This window comes from Mastomys coucha, unplaced genomic scaffold (assembly GCF_008632895.1).
Source record: "Mastomys coucha isolate ucsf_1 unplaced genomic scaffold, UCSF_Mcou_1 pScaffold23, whole genome shotgun sequence".
In the NCBI taxonomy this organism is placed as follows: Eukaryota; Metazoa; Chordata; class Mammalia; order Rodentia; family Muridae; genus Mastomys; species Mastomys coucha.
Genome location: NW_022196906.1, coordinates 59,138,450 through 59,157,624, shown reverse-complemented (window position 1 = coordinate 59,157,624; position 19,175 = coordinate 59,138,450). Strand labels below are relative to the sequence as shown.

The window sequence follows — 19,175 nt, the reverse complement described above, 5'->3', positions numbered from 1 at the left end:
CAGGGGAGGCAAAGGGTCTGGTGCAGTTCCATACACACCTCACTCAGACTACCACAGGATCATTGGCATTTCAGCCACATGTGGGCACATGGGGCTCTGGCACATCTCCCAGAGGGAAACTTCCCAAACTTGTAGACCTCTCCTATGTAAGGCACCACCTTTGTCGCTGTGCTTCTTGGGCACTCCTTGGGGATGGCCTGAGACCCTCCCGGAGAAAGCAAAAGCAGATAGGGTACAGCTTACCAAGTGCCCTGGCTTCACATGGGGAGCCATGCTCTGGGTTGCTTAGTAAAGTTACTACTTACTGTGCATGCTCCTGTAGGCACAGCCATGTGAGGAGGATGCGGAAGTAGAGAGTGGCACCCAGACGTAGCTGCCTGGAACTTGGGCTCCAGGAAGCAACACCTCTTGGGATGCAACAGATTTCTCCCACCCCCACTGTCTCTATGGAGTAACCATCCCCTGGCCCAGACATCCATCTGCAGATATAACCACCCGTGTTGAACCAGAATGTGGATGTTTCTGAGAAGACCACATGCTTCCTGCCAGGTTGTATGGGTGAAGAAGAGATGCTGGGGCATAGCCTGACCTGAGAGAGAGTAGTCTGTGCTGGTCATCCTCATGGCTGGGGTGTAGGAGACACGGGGAGCCAGGTCACGGCCTTTCTCTTTCTGCCGCCTCCGTCGCCAGGCAAACAGGCCCAGCAACAGCACAACCAGGAACAAGAGGAGGATGATGCCCGTGACAGCACCCACCGAGTGCCGCTCTGCTCCTAGAGCTGGACTGATCTTGGTGTAGGGGTTCAGCTCATCCATCATGAGGGCAGCTGTGGGCAGAGGAAGGCCTGAGCCAGAGGTGGACCAGATCCCAATGTTTCCATCCTGCCTTTGCCCCTCCATCCCTGCCTAATCCCAACTCTCACAGTGCCTGGGTTTCTTCTAATACCAGAAAGTGATTGAGTCTCAGGGTTACAAGAAGAAAGTATGATTTAGGTGTGAAGCAAAATAAATGCTGAATATTCACTCAGGTCCACAGAGTTAAAGTTACTTGCTTTATCATAGCAGGCCTACAAAAAGGGAACTAATTATTTACTCTTTCTACGTGGTTGGAAAAAAATAAATAAACCGAGTCACCAAGGTTAGGGGACTTGTCTAAGTTCACCCAACCGGTAATTCAGTCAGGAAAAACTGGCTCTAGCTACTCTTCCCTGCTCTACCAGCCATGTGACTCAGAAGGTTCATAGGGACAGCAACTCCAGCTTCCCCGGGGAGTCACAAACACCAAGTGATAGACTGACTGGCCTTGACAGCTGGTAGCTCCGGGACTGCCTATCACTGCCCTAAGATACCTCTTGATTATACATATGTGGCTAAGTTCCTCTGTGACTGCCCTGGCGAGGGTCTGATCTCTAGCTGTGCAGCATCTAGACCTCCCCTTGGTTCTCTGCTGCTGGCTGAAGAAAGTGGGTTGTCACTTATAGGGCAGCAAATGTTGCATTTGCCTGAGCTGCATAGCTTCACATTGCAAAGTAAGTGTGTCTGATGTGGGTAATTGAGAGTCTGTTTTCTATTCCCACCTTCTAAAACCAACAATAGCCCCCCATGCCTGCAAAACAAAGGGACTTCCCATGCACAAAGCCATTGTTTACAGAGTGCTCACATGTGCCAGGCACTGTGCTGAGACCTTTCTTGAATTGACTGGATTTGATGCCACTCAGCTGTACCATGCAATGTCACCTAGGCATAGAGCTAGAGTCAAGTTGAGCCCTTTGGACAAAGGTTAACATCTACTCAATTGAATGTGGAGTAAAAGACCCCGCAGAGAAAATGACCTGCTCAGAGACACCTAGCAGGGAGTGGCAGAAATCAGACTAGGCAGGTGTCCTTTCCTAGCACTAGCTTGTGGTTCATTCTTGCCTAGCTTATGGGGAAACTGCCAGAGAAACACAGAAGCTATGAAGAGAGGCTTCCAACTATGAATAAAAGGTAATGTCATAAAACTCAACTCAACTGGTCTGTTTAGAACTCTCCGAAGCCACCAATTATTGGACTTTGACCCTCTGTCCAGGCACCTTGCCACCTGTATGTTACCTTGATCACACCTGATTCCTTTGAATCCCGGGCTGCAGTAACAGGTACCAGTGACGTGGTCACAAGTGGCATTGTTCATGCACTCACATAGCTGCTGACACCCATATCCAAAGGTTCCAGGGGCACATCCTGTATGGCATGCAGAGTACAGGTAGACACTGAGACACCAGGCACACTCTACCCCTCCCACTCCCGGTGGGGAAGCTCATGGCAAGAAGTCATTCTGCCCTACCCACAGTGAAGCCTATTGAACTGGATTGCCCATTGTGGGGATAGCTGGGGATGGGTAGAGTCAGAGCACATCTCTCCCTCCTGAACTCATTTAAAGAACTGGAAAATCCTGCCTTCATCTGGCCCTTCCTTCCTCTGTCCACCCATCACACCTCAGCCCTATCTAAAGAGGAGAGATCCTCACACAGCATGAGCGTATAGGGTTAGCCTTCAGTCTTCCCCAGAAGTTGTCCTTAAAAGTCTGGAGAACAGGAGCCCAGTGCTCTGGATGGGGGTTGGGTATGGGGAGGATGGGGTTAAAAGAAGCAGTTTTCCCAGGTTAGGGGAGCTTACTCTGTTCACAATGGCGCCCAGAGAAGCCTGTCCGACAGGTGCATTTCCCAGTGATGTGGTCACAGCTGGCTCCATTCTGACACTGGCATATGTGCCCACAATCCTTCCCAAAAAATGCTGAAGGGCAACCTGCAACAAGACCACGGGTCACAGTTGATGTGGGTTCAGGGAAACTGAAGAAATGTTGCTGGGACCATGCTGGTCTGCTGCTTCCTGTGCAGCATGGGATAAAGGCTAGCGAGGCCCACAGAGACATCTGTACCCACTGAACCTTGGGCTAAAGGGGAGGAGGGTAGGGACAAGGTTATCCATGCAACTAGGGCCTCAGCAGCAGAGGACAAGCTCTGGTCTCTTTGCTGTGCAGCCCTGGGATTTCTTCCCCATGGTCCAAGGGTCTGATCTTGTTGACTGCTGGAATACCCTATAGCCTTGACCTTTCAGGACTTTGGATGATTCTGAGGTGTGGCTGGTCCTGGGGCCAGCCTCTTCCCTCCCTCTCTGCAAACCAGGGCTATTCGCAAAGTGGCCAGTAGGCTGCAGCATATGACTGGGAGTGGCTGGGAAGCAGGGCTTACGCTGCGTGCAGAAGAGTCCAGTCCAGCCAGGGGTGCAGTGGCAGGCCCCATCCTCGGCGCTGCAGCTCGCCCCGTTGTGGCAGCTGCATGTATGGAAGCAGGCAGAGCCCCAGAACCCAGATGGGCAGGCTGTGGGGGGTGGGTGGGATGCAGAGGGGGAGGGCAGGACAAAGGAGCAGGAGGAAAGGAAGGGGAGGCGGGTACATATCAGAGCCAGAACACCTGGACAGACCCAGAGGGGCATCTCTTGGCCTTTGGGTACTTGATTTGCTAATCACAGAATCTGTCAGCTCTCCTCTTGGCCTCAACCCCTGGGATTGCTATGAGGGTCCGATTCTCTGCCTATTCTAATCTTGGGTGACTTTAGGCAGCCCTACTCGATGGGCTCCTGAACCTCCATTCATAGAGGGAATCACAGGGACAGAGGTGGAGTAACACCAAGGACACTGACTTCTCCACAGGTGGCAGAGACTGTTTTCTCTTTGGGTTCTGGTGCTGTTTGAGATTGGAGCCTGTGGCTTCCACCAAAATGGAATTCCTCCAGGTCCAGCCATTTAACTGGGACCTCCCTACAAGTACTATGTCTCACCCATCAGACAAGGAGCTCCATGGGGAGGGTTTGTTGCCTTGGCATCAGACTGTAGCTCCATGTTCAGGCTTAGGGTGCTCGGGACATCACTCCCAGGGGCCCATCCCACAGGTGCTCCCATTCTTCCAAGGGTGGCTGTCCTAGCCTTGCCACTCACAAACTCAAGCATACCAGTCTTATTCCCTTCTCCCCATCTGTATTCTGACTGCATTTTCTACAGGCAGATACTAGTGGAGTATGAATTCTCAGGATTCACAGCATTAATGGCACTGACAGTATTGATGCCTTTAATACCTGCAGTAACAGTATCCACAGTCAGTTCCAGTAACTCAAGTTTGATGTAGCTCTAAATGGGACTTTCAGGGTTGGGGAACGGTGACATGGCTCAGTGGGTAGAGGCACTTGCCACCCAAGCCTGGGGTGAACCTGAGTTTGATCCCTGGAACCCACATAAAAGCGGAAGAGAACTGGCACTACAGAGTTGGTCTCCCACCTCCACGTCCTTGCTGTGGTACTTATCATACACACAGAAACCATGCAAAGAAATAAATGGGACTCGGGTGGATACTCTTGTCGGCAGAGAGAGGGACACTTGCAGGGGCAGCAGCTTACCCTGTGAACAGTCCTTGCCAATCCACCCAGGGAAGCACTGACAGGAGCCATCGATGGGGCTGCAGGTCCCGTTGTTGGCACAGGAACAGAGCTGGGCACAGTCCTGCCCAAAGTGCCCTCCAGCACACACTGTGGGCACAGGGAACCCTGGCACCAGATTTCCTTCCCAGGCTCTTAGGAGCCACCACCCACACAGCCACACCCCGAGTTTCCCAAGCCACAGCCATGACCACCACCCTGGGCGTGATCTGGATGGGAACCTACACCTACAATGGCAGTTGTCCTCTGTAACACAGAATGAATACTCCCACAGCCGCACCCCAGGAGGCCTGTTCCGGTTCCCTTTACAGGGACAGACAGACAGGCTGAGGGCCATAGAGGGGGTGTCAGTTGTCTTGGGTCTCACAGGTAGGAGTTGACCGAGTCCTAAGAACACTCTCGGCCGAGTGTTCCCAGACTACCTCCCAGACTACCTCCCAGACGTCTGTTTTCCCCTGGGTTATTCTTGACTAATCTAGACACATGGGCCACTCCCCCACACCCCACTCCTCCCCCACCCCCCCGTCTACAGACACTCCTGGCCTTTCTTCTCTGTGCTTTCCTATGGCTAATGCCGTCTAAATTCCCATGACCCTCAAGTCTGGCTATGGACATCCTGCTTATGAGACTCATCTTAAGTGTCACCCCCCTTGGAACAATGAGATGAAGCAAGACTTAAGACACTGACATCTTTGTATTCTACCCTAGTGTTCCCCAGGAGCCTACTTTTAGATCTTTTTGGTTTTCTTAGTATGTAGATGAGACAATGCATATCATATTCAAGCCACTCGTTAGGGCTTTTTATTAGGTTTTATCTGAACTTAGTTCTAACTGTTCCATGCATCCTCCATCTTCTGGATGGCTGTGTCCCTATCTGAGGCTTCAAGGAGCTTCTTCCTCAACCTTTCCTGTTACCGAGGTTTACAGCTGTTTCGGGCCCGAGTCCAGCCCTTTCTAGTGTCCCCTACAATGCTGGAGAGAGAACAGGCAGGTACTCAAGGCACCAGGGCCAAACATCACCCTTCTCCCTGCTTCCCCCGCCTCCCGGCCCTCTGGCCTAAGTTTTGCAAGGGCAGGAAATTTGTCTCGTTTTCTATTGTATCTGACTGTCCCATGAACTTTGAGGATATAGGCCTCTGGAATCAAAACCTTCTAGAAGGCTCTATTACTGCGGTCATCAGAGACCAGGAATATATTTCTTTAATATTTATTTAATGTGTCTGTGTGCAAGTATGTGCACATATGACAGGTGCCTGTGGAAGATAGATGAAGACATCAGATCCCTTGGAAGTAAGAAGTTAAAGGCAGTTGTAAGCTGCCTGGCTTGGGTCCTGGAAAATGAACTCAGCAAGCCTTCTCACCCACTGAGCCATCTCTCCAGCCCTTGTGGGATAGGCAGTGATTTCTTGGAGGAAAACAGCTTCCTTTTGTCCAGGTCTCAAACCACCTATGCTGTCCTTCTGTTCCTTCACTCTGCCCCCAACTGCCAGCCCTTCTTCAGCCTGACTGTAGGCACCTGGTAGCTAGGATACACACGTAGTCTATACCTCTGTGGACGTAGCTAGTGGTTGGGACAGTTGATAAAGGTAGGTGGACCAACTCTGCCTGAAGCTTTGGGTTTGGGTCCTAGTTTTTTTGTTTGTTTATTTGTTTTTTGGGGTTTTTTTTTGCATTCAGCAAACATACATGACATTTACATGCACCAGGAACTGATCAAAATGTTTCACAAATACTAAGTTCACTTAATCTTGATAATGCCTTCACCATTGCTCACTGTCACTGACTTCCCTTGACACATAGGGAGAGGTTATGCTGTCTGCTCACAGTTACTCTTACTGTTTCCTAGCTGAGGACATTTTAACAAAGCCCTTCACTTCACATGCCACCCCTACATCTGCTTCCTCATCAAGCTGGGGACATGACTCATCACTCAATGGCCTTGGTTAGTAGCTACAGGTAGGCTGGCTGATCTGGGCTCGGGGCTTCCCCTTTCCAGGCCAATCTCTGGCCTCCTGTTTGTTATTCAGGTTCCACTTCCTAAACTGCACATTGCCCTGCCTCCTCTCTGCCTCTGAGAGATGCTTCATTCTGAGGGCCCAGTTCAAGCCCCATCATCCTAAAAGGTGACTTCCTTGCACCCTCTCTGTTGGCTGAGCCAAAGGACTATCGAGCTTGGTGGGGAGCAGGGTGCTGGATCTGCGACCCCAGCCTTCACCCCACAATTGCACTGCTCTCACAAGGCAGTCTTCTCTCTGAAGTCTTCCCCCCCCCCCACCCAAGGCAGACAGATTCACCCACAGAGCTGCTAAGGTGATCGGTCTAATGCATTAATTGCAAGACTTCTTAACTGAATCAAGCTAGGCATGGGAAGGGGAGGAGGGGGCTGGTGAAAAGAAAACATTGGGTTATATTTAATCTATGTTTAATGATTCTGGGGAAGCACTGTCCGTAATTTGTAACTCACTGGAAAGCCAGTCATTAGAAAGTGTCAGTTCAATTTTTTACAAGGTTTGAGACTTAACCAGGGCAGTTGCCATTAATAGCAAATTCCATTAGATCTGTATGTGGAGAAGACTCATTAGGCCAGCGGGCGATAAATCAGACGGCATGGGCTGGGAGGGCTCCTCCTTGGGCTCCGTAGCTCCTAATTTAGACTGGGCCTGGTTCTATTGACGGCCAGGTCTCCTATGTTTAATAAATAAACCCCAGCCTGTCAGGTGGTGATTAAAGCATCCTAAGAGGGCTGCAAGCAAATGAAACTGTCACACATGTCTCCCAGGGGGCCAAACTTCTCATGACCTCAACTCATGGAGTCAAACGTCTACTCAGGCATATTAAAAACAGCCCCGCTCAGCTGTGACGATGTAGCACAAGAACGGGCTGCCCTGGAGGCAGTGAGCTCTCTGTCAAGAGAGGTGTTTAAGCGCAGACCAGGTGACGTGTGCCTTGGTGACTTTGAAGATCTCTTTAGTGCTGTTTACTTTATTCTCAAATCCCTTCTTTCACACTGACTGTGGTATCAATTCTGCAAATTAATATCTAAGCCTTCTAAGCTCCCTTCCAGCAGATAGAATCTTGTTAAGTAGCCCAGGCTGGCCTGGAACATGAAATCCTCCTATCTCAGACTCCCAATTCTTAGATTACATGGGTATGTACTACCATAGCTGGATCCATTTTCCCATTTTTTTTTTTAGCAGAATATTGGAGTCTGAATTCATTTCTGTGCTTGCTAGCTGTGAGACTACAGACAGGATCTGTGACTTCTGAGCCTGTCCCTTCAGCAGCACAGTGATTTTTTTTTTCTCTTATTCCAACAGCAGAAGAAGAGAATCCCTGGCCTGCCTTCTTTCTGCCCCTTTGTTCCCTGCCCTGGCCTCTCCCAGTAGTTGCAGGTACCTTGGTTGCACAAGGCTCCAGAGAATCCTGGCAGGCACTCACAGATGCCACTGATGTGGTGGCAGGGCCCCCTGCTGTGCACGCAGAGGGGACAAGGCTGGGCACAGCCATGGCCGTAGAATCCTGGTGGGCAGACTGAGGGTGCCAGAAGGGAGATGGTGGTCAGAAGCTTGTAGGAACAGCTGGCCTAACCACCTCTCCCCCATCCCAGTGAAGAAATGCTCCTTGGAAATGGGGAAGTCTAGGGTCCCCACACCTGGATATCCATCCCCTTTGAAGAGAACTGTGGCTGAGAACCTAGACATTGAACTTAGGGACAGAACAGCCAGGACAGAGGAGAAAGGACAACATGGACTGAAGGGGGGCCTGGCTCCCATAAGCCAGCCTTCCACGGGCCAACATTACTGACTGGGAAGGGCTCGGGGAGTGGGAAATCAGAAGTCCTTGGGGTGGGGGCCTAGCCTTACTTCTCTGACATAAGGGTCCTCGGAAGCCAGGGGCACACTCGCAGCTCCCGTCCTCTGGAGAACAGGAGCCTCCGTTCTCACAGCTGCAGGACACTGAACAGTTGGGGCCCCAGCGACCTGGAGGACATGTGCTATCACAGCGGATGCCTGTGGATCAGACACAGAGGCTGGTCAGTGGGAAGATGGAGGGAAATCCAGTGGAAGTGGGGCTAGTGGGGAGGGCTTCTGGCAGGAGATGATGCCCTTCCAGAGTCCTCAAAGGCAAAAGGAACTGATCAAGCAAAGGCAGTCATAAAAGCAGAGAGCAGGCAACAAAAATGTCAGTATAGCTTGGAATTGAACACAGCACAAGGGCAGACCCATGATGTACTTGATAAGTCCGCAAGAAAGGAGATGGCGGTACCAGATGAGGAAGGTTGCCTGCACCTTCACAGCTGAACTGGCGTCAAGTGCATGTCAGGCCAGTGAGATGGGTCACCTCAGCAGAGTTACTCGGTTAGGAAAGCCTAGTGACCTGAGTTCTATCCCTGAGAGCCACATAAAAGCAGAAGGAAGGAGGGAACTACCTGTCCAGAGTTGTCCTCTGACACCCACTGTGGCACACGCCGCCCCGTCATATACATCATACATATACATTCCATCTCTCTCTCCATATATATGTATATATATGTATATATATGTATATATATGTGTATATATATATACACATATATATGTATATACACACACATATATGTATATATGTATACATATATACATATGTATACATGTATGTATGTATGTATATCTTTTAAAAAAAATGCAAGGTCCTCCTACCTATGTAGAAAGTTCAAGGCCAGTCAAGGCCACATGAGACCCTGTCTCCAAAGAAATATGTGTACATATATACATACATATGATACATAGTTTATATTACATATACATACATGTAGAAAAGAAACCAAAAGTGCTAGCTATACCCTAAACATGCTGATAAATGACCCTCAGCTTGACAAGCAGTAGCCTATGGGAAAATGGATGGACTATCTCAATAAGAGAAGGAACAAGATCTATAGAATATTTGAGCTGAGCTGATGTCAGCTTGGAGGCTAAGTAGGAATTTTAGCCTCTGGAGTGGGGATCCCTCCCAGGCAGAGCAGCCTCCAGGGTGGGGATCCCTCCAGGCAGAGCAGCTTCCAGGCTCACTTGGGTGTGTTAGACTAGCAATTGCACCAGGCCCAGGAGACCAGCCAGTCTTTGGAAGACAAGCGAGCTTCAGAGGCTCTGGAGGCACAGGATTAGTTTAAAAGTTGTATCTACCTTGTTATAAGGACAGGGACTGTGAGAAAGAGAGACAAAGAGGGAAGACCCAGCGAACAGTGAAGGGGAGCAGCGGGACCAATTTGGAGGAGTTGAGACTCTGCAGGCTCTGTAGGACAGGGAGGGAACACAAGTAAGACAGCCAGGGTGGGGAGCCCGGTGGATGTCTTCCCTTCTTGTGCCCTAACTTGTGTCAGCCTTGCTGGGGTTGGGGAGGGAGGGCCCACGTGTGATTCCCAGTACCCCCGTGATGGCTTACAATCATTTGTAACTTGTTCCAGCTTCAGAAACTGGAGACTAGATTCCCCAGAGCAAAGTGGCTAGTGAGACTAGTCACATGGGTGAGCTCTCTGATTGAGAGACTGTCTCAGTGAATAAGGTGGAAGAGAAATTGAGGATGATTCTCGACAGCAACCCCAGGCCTTTGTGTGCATATACATGCATCCTCTCTCTCTCTCTCTCTCTCTCTCTCTCTCTCTCTCTCTCTCTCTCTCTTACTCTCTCTCTGTCTCTCTGTCTCTCTCTCTCTCTCACTCTCTCTCTGTCTCTCTCTGTCTCACTCTGTGTCTCGGTCTCTCTGTCTCTTTCTCTGTCTCTGTCTCTCTGTCTCTGTTTCTCTGTCTCTGTCTCTCTGTCTCTGTTTCTCTGTCTCTGTCTCTCTCTGCATCTCTGTCTCTCTCTGTCTCTGTCTCTCTCTGACTCTGGAAAGTGAAAACAAACTCAAAGGCCTCGTATCTGGAGGATGAGCTCTCCAGCTTTTGCTTTCAGGAGTCCCTCCCCCAACATACTAATGGGTAGTTACAATGTAGAACTAATGATAGTTGTCACACTTGAAGAACTCATACTCCAAGCCAGCACTCAGGCAGCAGCAAGCCCTTCTCTGGGAGCCTTCTAACCTGTCTGCCCAGGGGTCCAAACATCTGTATCTACCTATGACAGCTGTTTCATTCATACACCTGGCTCCTACCTCCCTGCCAGGGATGTGAAGAAGTGGGCAGTGGCTTCCTGAAACTCATTCCTGTTGACCTAGTTGCTCCTCACAGCAGAGACACCACCTAGGGCATTTTTGTAATATTAAAGAGACAGGAGTACAAAGTCATCCTTAGCTACGTAGCAAGTTTGAGCCAGCCTGGGCTATGGGAGATCCTGTCTCAAAAATACACAACAAAATGACTTACCCACTACGTGAAAGTCTTCTCCTAAAATGTGGCCTGGGCCTCCCCTCCTGTTGACACTAGTATCCTGACACCTCCTTAGCTCTAGTATAAGAGCCAGAGCAGATAATCTCTACACTTTCTATGTGTGGTAACAGGCTGGCTTTTGTTCAGTGGACTTCAAGAAGCATTTTGTGTGCACCTATTATGTTCAGAGCAAGGTAAATAAGACATGATAGGAACTCTCATGAGGGCAGAAGATACGCCTAAGCCAGACGGGGAGGTGAGCAGGGTTTCTAGGGCAGGGGTACTCACTGTATGGGAGGCCTGGGTTCTGCCCCTCACCCTCCCTATCTTTCCTGGCCACCTTCTGCATGACAAATCTCAGGACATTCAGTCACCAGTTTGAGAAGCCTTCAGGACCATCCTTGGAGAAATGGGCTTTGGAACCAGCAGAGGCCTAGCTGAGAGGCTGTCTAAGCCAGAATTTTGTAAATGTTGTCATTAAAGTGGGTGTCATTAAAGTCAGATCAGCTCTGTCAAAATTAAGGCACTGAACATTTCAAGGCTGTAGCTGACAGTGTAGGGACGGTGAGAGGCGGGGCTTTGTTTCACACTGAGGGAGAGCTGGCAGGCCAGGGGAACCTGGACCCGGCATGCTGTAAAGCTGTGGTTCTCAACCTGTGGTCACCACCTCTTTGGGGTTTGAAAACCCGTTCAAGGGGTCGCTGAGGACCATTGGAAAACACAGGTATTTACATTATGATTCCTAACAGTAGCAAAATTATAGTTATGAGGTAGCAACAAAAATAATCTTATGGTTAGGGATCACCACAATGTGAAGAACTGTATTAGAGGGTAGCAGCATTAGGAAGGCTGAGAAGCACTGCTGTACAGGAATGTCCCTAGCCTTCAGCTGTCAGAATAAAGGTAGGTAGAATCCTACAGAATGAAACCAGCGGGGTTAGCCCAGCCAGTGGTCACTGACATCTGCGCTGCTACTGAAAGCTTCCTGCAGCTGTGGCTTATGTCACAGACCCCTGTGTGCCAGGTGCAGAGCCCTTAACAGTACCCTTCACTGAAACTTCAAAGTGGTCCCAAGGTCACCTGTGAGGATCCCAGTTGTCTGTGCTTTATGGATAGAGGCTTCAGGCCATGCAAAGTGGAGGACTTGGAAGTTCACAGCCCAGGCCTTCTGGCTGGAGCTCAGTTCTTAGTCACTGGTTTCCTTTTCTCAGCTTGGGGCAGATAGTAGGTGCAGGGATGCCTAAGGCAGATTTCCTCCTAAGACGGCTCTAGAAACAGTTACTCAAATTAGAGTCTAAGGTCAGTTGTAGTGCTGCAGAGGAAGGGTCTAGGTCAACAGAAACCATAAGCTGGTAGTCCTGGGTGGGTAATGCATAGACGACCTGCAACTTGAAACCAGGCGAATAAGAAGGAGTTATTGGGGTTGGGGTACAACACTTGCCCAGCTCCTTAAATGAAGGGAAAGGGACTGGTTGGTAAGATGTGGGGGGTGGTCTAACACGAATGAGGGGATGGCAGTGCAGAGGTGAGGAATTAGGGCAGGGAATGGTGGTGCATGCCTATAAAACCAGTCCCAGACCGGGCAGTAGTGGCGCACGTCTATAATCCTAGCTCTTGGGAGGCAGAGGCAGGCAGATTTCTGAGTTCGAGGCCAGCCTGGTCTACAGAGTGAGTTCCAGGACAGCCAGGGCTACACAGAGAAACCCTGTCTCGGAAAACAAAAACAGAAAACAGTCCCAGTACTTGAAGGCTGAGGCAGAAGATACAGAGAGTTCAAGACCAGACCGGGATAAACAGTAAGTTCCAGGCTAGACACTGCTACACAATGAAATCTATCTCTAATTTTAAATAGTTAACTTTGGCCCAGGTGTGTGGAATCATTGAGAGAGAAATAGGGCAGGAAAGAGGAACTAGGCAGGTCCACATCACAGGGGGTGGTTGGGGCCTTATGGTAAGAAGTCTGGATTTTTTTTTTTTCTGAGACAAGGTCTCATGTAGCCCAGGTTAGCCTTAAGCTTGCTATGTAGCCAAGGATGACCTTGAACTTCTGATCTTCCTGTCTCTCCTGAGTGCTGGGATTACATGTGTTCAACACTGCATCTGGCCAGGACTGAGACTCTACATCAATTCCATGAAGCTAGCAAATTGAAAAGACTGGTTTGGAGGTTGCCACTGGTCACCATTTGCAGAGTGGGTCCACCTGGGCAAGGCGGAAGGCAGGAGACCTACCAGGAGATAAAGGCGGGTCTGATGAGAAGATGGGCCCATGGTATCAATGGGCTACAGAAAAGTGGCAGGGATCCCCCTTCGCGCAGCAGGTAGGTTTACAGGGGAGACATAAGGATTGGGGTTTTGAAGCGCCATGTTCTCTATATACAGGCTGAGTACCTGTCAGCATTGGAATGTGTTGTCCCGAGAACAGAACCTCAACATAACATGTCCTTAATAAATATTGCCTTACCAGACTGAAAGGGAGCAGATGAAGGGGAAGTGCACATTTGGGAGCAGGAAGAAAATGATAGGAGATGAACAGTCATAAGGAAGGAGGGAGAACCAAGAGCCTGGTTTCCCAGGGCCACAGTGAGTGGCCAGGCAGGGGTTACCTGTCCATCCTGCCAGGCAGCAACAGTGGCCTGTGACAGGGTCACAGCCGTCAGCATGGCTGCAGTCACAGTGCTCACTGCAGTTCAGCCCGAACGTACCGTCCTGTGGGGAAGGACGAGAGAAGAATCATACCTCAGCCCCTAGAGGGTCACACACTTCCATCAACTCTTCAGGGATCCAGAGATGGGCCTTGGGCAGAGCCACGATGCTCTGTAACTGGGGACCATCAGCGCTATGAAGTCATGACAATCATCTGGCCGTATTAATAGGAATGGGAGAGAAGGACATGAAGAGGGCCTGCCTCCAGGTGACATTAAATATATCCAATATGGCCTCCAGGTGGTCGTTAAAATTGTAAATTAAAATGCATTTTGTTGTTGACAGGCATGGAGGGTGGCTGGGAGGCAGAGGCAGGAAGATTGCTATGAGCTCAAGACCAGCCTGGGTTACATTGTGAGATCCTAGCTCACAAAAACAAAAAACAAAAAACATAACATACATTGTTAATTGTGACATGTCCATCCCACACGGGGAATGAGGATAGCCTGCTCTTGTCCCTGGGGAAGGAAATGGGAGCCTCATTTCTTACAAGCTCACGAGGTCTCAAATGCCCACTCTGCCTCAGTCTCTTAATTCTGCCATCAGTATTCTAGCATGGCTCCACCCATTCCCACTTTAAGAGTGAGAAGCAGCTGGAGAAACACACTCAAGGAGGCAGGATGTAGGAAAATCAGGATTCCAATACAAAACTGATTCTCAGTCTCCGCCTAAGACTCGGTGCTTGAAGTGTGGGGGTTGTTGCTGGACGGTTTGGTTCCGTGCCCTGTCCCTAGCCGTAGCCAGACTACAACTCAGCTACTACCCAGAAAGAGCATTCTGCAGGGTTGGGGAGGATGGAGGGCATCCTGGCAGGGCGGATTCTATAGCTGCCAGTCAGTGTGCTCTGCCTATCAAGAGAGCGATGGAAAAGCACTTCTGCCTGAGTGGCCATTTTACAGATGGGAGAGTCGAGGCCTGGAGTAAGAAGTGACACAGAGGTTAACTCTCCTTGACTCAGAACTCTTCTCTGGATCATGTAGCCCTCCAGGGAGGACAAGGGACAAGAGATCAAGGTGGGTACTCACCGGGCAGGGCAGTTCGCAGGAGTCCCCCAGCCAGCCTGGGGTACAGGCGCAGGAGCCATCAAAAGGGTTGCAGGCAGCTCCATTGGAACAGATGCAAGTCTCATTGCAGTTCAGGCCCCAGGTCCCACTGGGACAAGGCAGGGAACAGTCCAGGCCCTGCCACCCTGGGGAGAGGGCAGAGAGTGTCACCTGGCCACGCCCAGCATAACTTTCCACCCATTTCCCCAACCACAGGCAACATGCCTGTCACCACAGTCACCTAGACCTCCCTCCCTGCCACAAGGTTTATACCATTTCTGCTCCGTGCGAATGAGCCCACTGGGACTCAGGATCAGCTCAGGGGCGGGATTTCAGCAGCTTATCTCCTTCCTGAAGCCTGTCTGCTCCTGCACCTAGGGCTGATCCCCTCTCTCCTCTGTTCCCTGAAGCAGGAGGCTACCCCTGAGGACTGCAGGACTTCCTAGCAGCTGCCTCCAGGCAGGTTTCCTGAGAGAGACCTGGCCCCAAGACAAGAATGGGAAAGGAGCCAGGTGCATCCTCTTCTCTCCCTTCATTATGTAGCCCAGGATAACCCAGAGCTACAATTTTTCCTAGTACTGCTTCCCAAGTGCCAGGATCACTGGTGCCTGTCAAACAGCCTTTGCCACGGGGCTGTGTCTCTTTGGACCACTACTGCCTCCACAAAGCATGTTTAACTTCCACAGGGTGAGTCTCTCATCCAAGTTCAGGGAACTCTGTCTCCCAGTGTTATCTCTGCAGACCATCTGGTTCACCTCCCTCCATGCCCTCAGCAATTTCAAACCCAGAAGAACACCCTCCTATACTCCTGGTTCTGACTGTGGCTTTCCTTGGCTGGAACCTGACCTATGCACACTCTCTGACCCCAAGTGGTAGATGGGCTTAAACAGGGCTTAAACCTGAGATGCTCAGCTATTGGCACAGGTGAGCCTGGGAATAGAGTTGGCGGGAACTTACCCTCTCGGCAGGTGCAGGAGCCATCCACAGGGGAACAGGTGCCGCCATTGCTACAGCTACATACAGAGGAACAGTTGGGACCATAGGTCCCTGCAGCACAGGGGATGGCACACACGTCTCCCTGCACAAAGAAGACCTGGGTGTGAGATGAGAGGTGTCCCCACTCTGAGTGGCTCTGTAGGTGGTGTAGTGGCCCCTCCCGATGTCCGTGCTTCCATCCCCCAGTGCCTTCTCTTCTCTTTGAGGCAGGGTCTCACCATGTGGCCCCAGCTTGACTCAAACTCACAGAGATCTGCCTGCCTCTGCCCCAGAGGGAGAGGGGCTTAAAGTCATGTACCACTACACCTGGCCCCTTCGAAATATATGGCAAAGGGAACTTTGTAGATGTGACAGAGGACCTTAGGACAGAGAAACTAAGGTACGTGGATCGTGGAGGTGCGCCTGATAATCTCATGAGTCCTTAGAATCAAGTGATTAGAGAGGGTAGGTCAGAAACACAGATCCAAAGTCTTCCACTTGACTCGTGACTTTGAAAACAGCAGGAGGGAACCCACAAACAATGAAGATGGTGGCCTCTAGGCTAAGCCCTATACAGCCAGCAAGAGAATGGAGACCTTAACCCAGATTCTGCCAACACCAGGAAGTGAACAAGTGAACAAGCAGGAAACTGATCCTTCCTGAGACTCCCCCACCCACCCCCCTGGAGGAGAGAAGCTCACGCTGTTTTAGGGGAGGGGCCCAGCCTCCACACCAGAGCTCTAGGGTTGGCAGAGTCCTTGAGGAACTTGACCCTAGGAACCTGCGTTAGGTCCCAGCAAACCTGGTACCTCCTATCCATTGAATTGTGGGGGAGTGGAGAGGTCAGGAGACGGAAGAGTGGGGTGGGGGATATCACAGGGTTTCCTGTTTTACAGGCTGGCCTCACATTCGATGTGTAGCTGAGGGTGGTCTTGAACTTCTGATTCTTCTGCCTCCACTTCCAGCTTGCTGAGATTACAGGCCAGTGGTAGTCACATGCCACTGTTTAATCGTTTTAATTCACATGAGCTTGGTGCATAGAGGGACAGACCATCCCCATCTGCTGGTGTCTCAGGGAAGAAAGATGGCACTGACATCTCTCTCTCTCTCTCTCTCTCTCTCTCTCTCTCTCTCTCTCTCTCTCTCTGGATCATACACACTCTGCTGCTTCATCTCTTAATTCTCACCACATCTCAGAGACACAAACTACTGCTCCCTACTCTTCCCGTCACACAGCAGAAGCAGTTACATGAGAAAGTCATGTAACGTAACTGCCCAGGTCACAGAATTCAAAGAGGAGGGGGTCTCATTGGCCCCAGGCTGGCTACTTAACCATGTCACTGGGTGCTGAGAACCGGACTCTCTGGGGGCTATTTTGGGACTTGGGGATACTGATCTAAGACAACCCTAAGGTGGGGTCAGGAAAGATGACTAGGCAGGCAGAAGGTAACCAGAGAGTCCTCTGCAAGGATGACCTCGCCTAGCAGTCAGGAAGCTCGGGATGAAGGCACCCTGCAAATGACCTGGGTGGGGGCATTGCATCTGTGTCAGTCATAGACTGTCTGCCAGCCAAGGGTAGCATGACTCCCAGGACAGTTGGTTGTTCTTAAAGCCAAGTTCTAAGAAGGGGCTCAGCAGAGGGCCACTGGTTTCTAGCCCCAAGGGTGTATATAGAGATAGGACAACACAGGCCACTGGTTTCTAGCCCCAAGGGTGTATATATAGATAGGACAACACAGGCCACTGGTTTCTAGCCCCAAGGGTGTATATAGAGATAGGACAACACAGGCCACTGGTTTCTAGCCCCAAGGGTGTATATAGAGATAGGACAACACAGGCCACTGATTTCTAGCCCCAAGGGTATATATAGAGATAGGAGAACACAGGGTCCTGGCAGTGGTGGTAGCTCCTGGGGTGGAGTGGATCAAGGGGAGTTAAAAGGGCACAGGCTGGGAGTAAGGACTCTGAGTCTTGGGGGGCAGGGAAATGAAGGCTGCCCAGGATGGAGTTGTGGGCAAGAGAGCATAGCAGCACAGGTTGGGGGTATTCCAGGAGTGAACATCTTTAAAGGGGCCTGGGAGACAGCTGGAGCTCATTAGGCCCTGGGTTCGATCCCCTGCATAAAGTGGGCATGGTGGTACACACCTGGGATTCTAGCACTCGGGAGGATCAGAAGTTCAAAATCGTCTCCAATTACATAGTGAGTTCAGGGCCAGCATGGGACCCTATTTCTATATCTGTAACAGGGACCAAACCTTAGTACAACTGACTCCATGATGGAAGAGTCTTTCACACTGTAAAACTCATCACCTAGATACCACCATTTGCCAAAACTAAAACAAAGGCCTAATCCATCAAAGCTCATAGTTCTGGGAAGGTCTCAAAATGTACTACTCTTGCTTTTGGCTTTTGTAATTCTGCTTCTGGTTAACTGTTCTTGTTAACTGAAGTACGTCAATCCAGAACATGTTTTTTTGTGCTTAAAAGCTCACCCTGAGAAAGGCATAGTGCTACACTGGGATTCCAAATACCCAGTGTGGTCTCTATCCAGCTAACAAAGACTTTCCGTTGGCTTAAACCCATGGCCAAGCAGTCTTCCCTTGTGGATACCAAATATCTCAAAAAGTCAACAAACGAAGAAGAAGTTATGGAAAGGGCTTAGTAGTTAATCATGCTTTCGGCTCCCCCAAAGGACCTGAATCCTGTTCCCAGCCCCTACACAGAACATCTCAAACATCTCGGCTCCAAGGGATCTCATAACTTCCTTTGGCCTCTGCAGTACATGTGGCACACACTCACAGGCACACAGCTTCACAAGCACAGCAGTAGAAAAAAAAAATTTTTTTTTCAAGACAGAATTTCTCTGTGTAGCCCTGGCTGTCCTGGAACTCACTCTCTAGACCAGGCTGGCCTCAAGAGATCCGCCTGCCTCTACCTCCTAGTGCTGGGATTAAACACATGCACTGCCACTACTGCCGTGACCACCTAACAATAATAATAATAAAAAAAACCCCAACTCTTTAATTAAAAAATTAATAAGGGGCCAGGCAGTAGTGGTGTACACATTTAATCCCAGCACTCAGGAGGCAGAGAGGCAGGTGACTCTCTGAGTTCAAGGCCAGCCTGATCTATAGAGTGAGTTTCAGGACAGCCAGGGCTACACGGTGAAATCCTTTCTCAAAAACGACAACAATAATAGTAATAATAATAGATGGTGATATGGCTATTTAAGTGATAGAACATTTGTCTAGCATGTGCAAGGCCCTGGATTTGATCCCCTCCCCTGTCACACAAAATAAGTAAGCCTTATATAAGCCTTACTATTTGTGGAAACATAAAAAGAATATGACAGGCTAGAGAGATGGTTCAGCAGTTAAGAGCACTAGCTGCTCTTCCCAAGGACCCAGGTTTGATTTTCAGCACCCACATGGCAGCCCACGATAACTTCTATAGCATCTATAACAAGATACCCTTGTCTGGCCTCACTGGGTATCAGGCACACATGTGAAGTACAGACATACATTTGGGCAAAACGCCCATACACAAAAAATAGTAAATTAAAAATGAAAAAAGAGGCTGGGCAGTGGTGGCACACGCCTTTAATCCCAGCACTTGGGAGGCAGAGGCAGGCGGATCTCTGAG

At 50.1% G+C, this 19,175-nt stretch overlaps 1 protein-coding gene across 6 annotated transcripts in view; it reads right to left on the bottom strand.

Annotated features, from left to right (window-relative positions):
• Megf11 (multiple EGF like domains 11) overlaps positions 1 to 19,175 on the bottom strand; it is a 325,224-nt gene that overhangs the window by 14,709 nt on the left and 291,340 nt on the right. For 5 of the 6 annotated variants that reach the window (XM_031346087.1, XM_031346089.1, XM_031346090.1 and 2 more), the window contains exons 11-20: positions 15,516 to 15,636; positions 14,541 to 14,704; positions 13,416 to 13,518; positions 8,333 to 8,479; positions 7,866 to 8,000; positions 4,431 to 4,559; positions 3,230 to 3,358; positions 2,655 to 2,783; positions 2,091 to 2,219; positions 590 to 826 (exon numbers count right to left, since the gene is read on the bottom strand). In XM_031346087.1, coding sequence (XP_031201947.1) covers positions 590 to 826; positions 2,091 to 2,219; positions 2,655 to 2,783; positions 3,230 to 3,358; positions 4,431 to 4,559; positions 7,866 to 8,000; positions 8,333 to 8,479; positions 13,416 to 13,518; positions 14,541 to 14,704; positions 15,516 to 15,636 — 1,423 coding nt within the window. The remainder of the gene's footprint in view (positions 1 to 589; positions 827 to 2,090; positions 2,220 to 2,654; positions 2,784 to 3,229; positions 3,359 to 4,430; positions 4,560 to 7,865; positions 8,001 to 8,332; positions 8,480 to 13,415; positions 13,519 to 14,540; positions 14,705 to 15,515; positions 15,637 to 19,175) is intronic. The other variant, XM_031346088.1, reaches the window with a different exon arrangement.